Below are 3710 nucleotides of genomic sequence, written 5' to 3' on the forward strand. Positions count from 1 at the left end.
TAGCACTAGTTTTGTGTTTTTCTTACCAGGGCAGACTTAACCAGATAAGGTTGGGAGTATGTGTACTTAAAAAAAAAAAAAAAAAAAATGCTGACCTCATATTTGTTAGTAGAAATCTATAAAATTCCTAATCAAAGGGTTGAAGATCTGTAATCCTAAAATACAGGTGAGTCATATTGTGCTTTGAGACATTTACGTAATTCTTTATTTCTGTTTTGATAAGATTAAAAAAAGCATTTCTCGGTGACATTCAGAATAATCGTCAACACTTAAAGAGTGCTTACCATGTACAAGACACCATTTTTGGCCTCTCATATATGTTATCTCCTTTATCCCTTATAACAGCCCATGAGTTACTGTCACCATCATTAGACTATGATGACAGGCAGGTTGTCTGCAGAAGCCATTCTGTGAATCCCCTGCTTCCTAACATGTACATAGGGTTTCCAATTTTTATTACTTTTATTTTGTACATTTGGTGGGAAGTTGTCATGTATTAGTAGCAAATTATCATGTGTGGTAACTAATTCGGAGGCAAGGCATTTTTCTAGATATTGGTATATACCACTTATTTACTTGTTTTAGGCATTGGTTTCTTTACTGAGTAACTGGGGAAAGAGAAAATTACACCTGATATATTCCTTCAAGAATTTATTAGAGTGGTTAAACAAATCTATGCGTTTTAAAATGTTTGTTTAAAAGTCATGGCAATTATTTTTTTAAAAGGTATTTTAGGGGTGGTCGTGATTTTGAATCAAATTATGAAACTTTACTCTCATGTATGTGTATATGTTTGAATGTATATAAGTGTGTGTATATAATGTATAGAGAAGTTTAATTCCATAACCCAACCTTGCCTTCTTTACCACTTTTGGTGCTATGCCCTTGTGATGACTTGGTGAGAAATTGGGACAAGGAAGAACAAACACACAAGAGTAGTTTCGTACTTTTATTTTCTCACTCATTGTAAGACTTTTAGCCTCAGTATGCTTTTCTTATTCCTGCAGACTTCCCTAGAAACTTCATTTTAAAGTCAGTTGCATATTCCCATGGGAACGATGGTCTAATTAGAGATTGGAGCCTAAGATTCCAAATAATTTCCTAATTTCTTTGGTGCTTACTCTGTTCCTGGAACTGTGCTAGCTCCTGGGCTATAAAGGCAAATAGAGGACTTGGTCTTTCCCTTCTCTTGGGTCTGAGAGAGATATATATTTAATATTTAAAACTTCACTACTTTGGCAGAGGTGTTGGGAAATGTCTAGTGTGGTTTCTAAAACATTAGAGATTATAGTAGTCATCCAGGTTGCTTGTTAAAATGCAACTCCTGGTCCTAACCTAGAAATACCTATTTATTAGCTCTGTGGTGGGACCTAGAAGTTTTATGTGGAAGTTTTATGTTTAAAAACTTCCCTGGGTAATGTTGATGGAGATGATCCATGAGCATTACTGAGAAATAGTGTTTCTTTGAAATGTAAGATTTAGGAAAACTTCATAGAGGAGTTCTGAAAGTGGAGTTTTGGTTTGGTTTCTTTAGAGGATGTGTATGTGTGTGTGTGTGTGTGTGTGTGTGTGTGTGTGTGTGAGTGAGTGAGAGAGAGAGAGAGAGAGAGAGTATGAGAGAGAGAGAGAGACAAAGAAGGGCGGTATTCCGGGGATAATGGAAGATTGGGGATGAGGTAGAGCACCTTGTCATAAAAAATTGTAGCTATGACTGGTGGTATTTTATAATAGGGAAGAGAAAATACACAACTCTATAATTTAAAAATGAGCAAGTTCTACTCTAAGACCCAAATAATCAACCTAAACATAACATATATTTTGGTTACCAAGGACACCAAAGAGCCAATATAGAGTATCTAAAGGACAGAAACTTGACAGTAGAGTAAATCTCTCCTCAAGTTCATGTGCCAGCTAATTTTGCTTATAGACTAATATTACAGGGAATTTAGGTGTCTGCTTTGAATAGACTATGTTAAAAAGAGGCTTTTAAAGAAAATTTAAATGGCTGACTTCTTTCTGTCTTGATAACTTTCCCTGGTACAAATGAGACTTTCAGAATCCCTCATTTGATGTGAATATAGAAAGTACCAGGTACTTTGTATAAAGAGCTAAAGCAGTGAGATGTGAGATTTAAGTCTCAATTATGTAGTATAAATTGGGTGCATTGGTGAGAAATGATAAAATCTAGGGATTACTTATGTATTAACTAAGCAATTATCATTATTTAAAAATCTTTGGTTAACTCAGTCAGTTGGTATATTACTTCTGTGGGTCATAATGCTTGGACCTTTTTACCACATGCATTTGGTCATGATTAATAGATAAGTGCTTTTATAGAATGCTTTTTGTCACCCAAGTTTCTTTTTGTTGTTTTTGAATCATGGTTAAGTTAGACTTCAACCATTAGGTATAAAGGTGCCATATAGTAATTTTATTTTAAATTTCCGAAAGTACATCTTTACTTGATTTAATAATAGTATATAGTACCGTATGTGTTGTGACAATTGTTTTTAGAAACATATGTTCTATCTATTTTAAAGCAGGAAAATCTCTGTTTTTAAAATGGTGATTTCTATTTCAATAAGTGTATTCTATCATGTTACAGTTCTGCAGCACAATTAAAATTCCTTTTATGTTATTTTTTTTTTAAGGGTCTGAAAAGTCCCCCAGAGAGCCTCAGTGACGTTGGTGCCATTGAGAGTCTCCGGGTCCCTGGAAAGGTATTGATCTACATGAGTGACCGCGACTTTTCACTTCCTTAAGAAAATATTGTTGCCTTTGGATAATTGATTCACAGAAGCTTTTCCCTCCCACAGGCAGATGGTTGTTATGATGAGCTAGGTAAAGTTTTATAATGCAGTAGGCTTGGGGCTTGTTTTTGCTTTCATTACTCATTGGGATGCAGTATGATACATAATAGTGAAGCAGAAAATGCGAAATTGATAAATTTAGAGTTTATTATTGTATCAAATTCTTTGTTTGAAAGCAGTTATATATCTATAAAGGAAACTTATTGATTCATCTGCTGTAATTTGGGTAAAAAATGAAATGGCTTACTTTTTATGCTGTAACACTGAGCCAAAAATCATAGTAAATTATGTTTTTGTTATGGAGCAGAGATTTTTTATTTTATTTTATAAATTTATTTATTTACTTTTGGCTGCATTGGGTCTTTGTTGCTGCATGCGGGCTTTCTCTAGTTGCAGCAAGCGGGGGCTCCTCTTTGTTGCAGTGCACGGGCTTCTCATTAAGGTGGCTTCTCTTGTTGCAGAGCATGGGCTCTAGGTGCGTGGGTTTCATTAGTTGTGGCACGGGCTCAGTAGTTGTGGCTCGCGGGCTCTAGAGCGCAGGCTCAGTAGTTGTGGCTCACAGGCTTAGTTGCTCCATGGCTTGTGGGATCTTCCTGGACCAGGGCTCAAACCCGTGTCCCCTGCATTGGCAGGTGGCTTCTTAACCACTGCGCCACCAGGGAAGTCCCTGGAGCAGAGATTTTTGAGTAAGTAGCTAAAGCACAGCTTATGCTAAATTGTAGAAATCTTGGATTTTAATCCCCTGATATTCATGTGAACTTCGCAGTCTAGAAATTTAATAGGTGTCATTTTTTTTCATTGCTTATTTTTTTAAAAATATTTTATTTATTTATTTATTTATTTTTAACATCTTTATTGGGGTACAATTGCTTTACAATGGTGTGTTAGTTTCTGCTTTAT

At 35.5% G+C, this 3710-nt stretch overlaps 1 protein-coding gene across 1 annotated transcript in view; it reads left to right on the forward strand.

Moving 5' to 3' along the window:
* Positions 1 to 3710, forward strand: part of VPS50 (VPS50 subunit of EARP/GARPII complex) — a 149448-nt gene that overhangs the window by 5211 nt on the left and 140527 nt on the right. Inside the window, 1 exon segment of the mRNA XM_007472019.1 lies at positions 2652 to 2720. Within this exon segment, the coding sequence (XP_007472081.1) occupies positions 2652 to 2720 (69 nt within the window).

Source organism: Lipotes vexillifer, unplaced genomic scaffold, assembly GCF_000442215.2.
Source record: "Lipotes vexillifer unplaced genomic scaffold, Lipotes_vexillifer_v1.1 scaffold1704, whole genome shotgun sequence".
Classification (NCBI taxonomy): domain Eukaryota; kingdom Metazoa; phylum Chordata; class Mammalia; order Artiodactyla; family Lipotidae; genus Lipotes; species Lipotes vexillifer.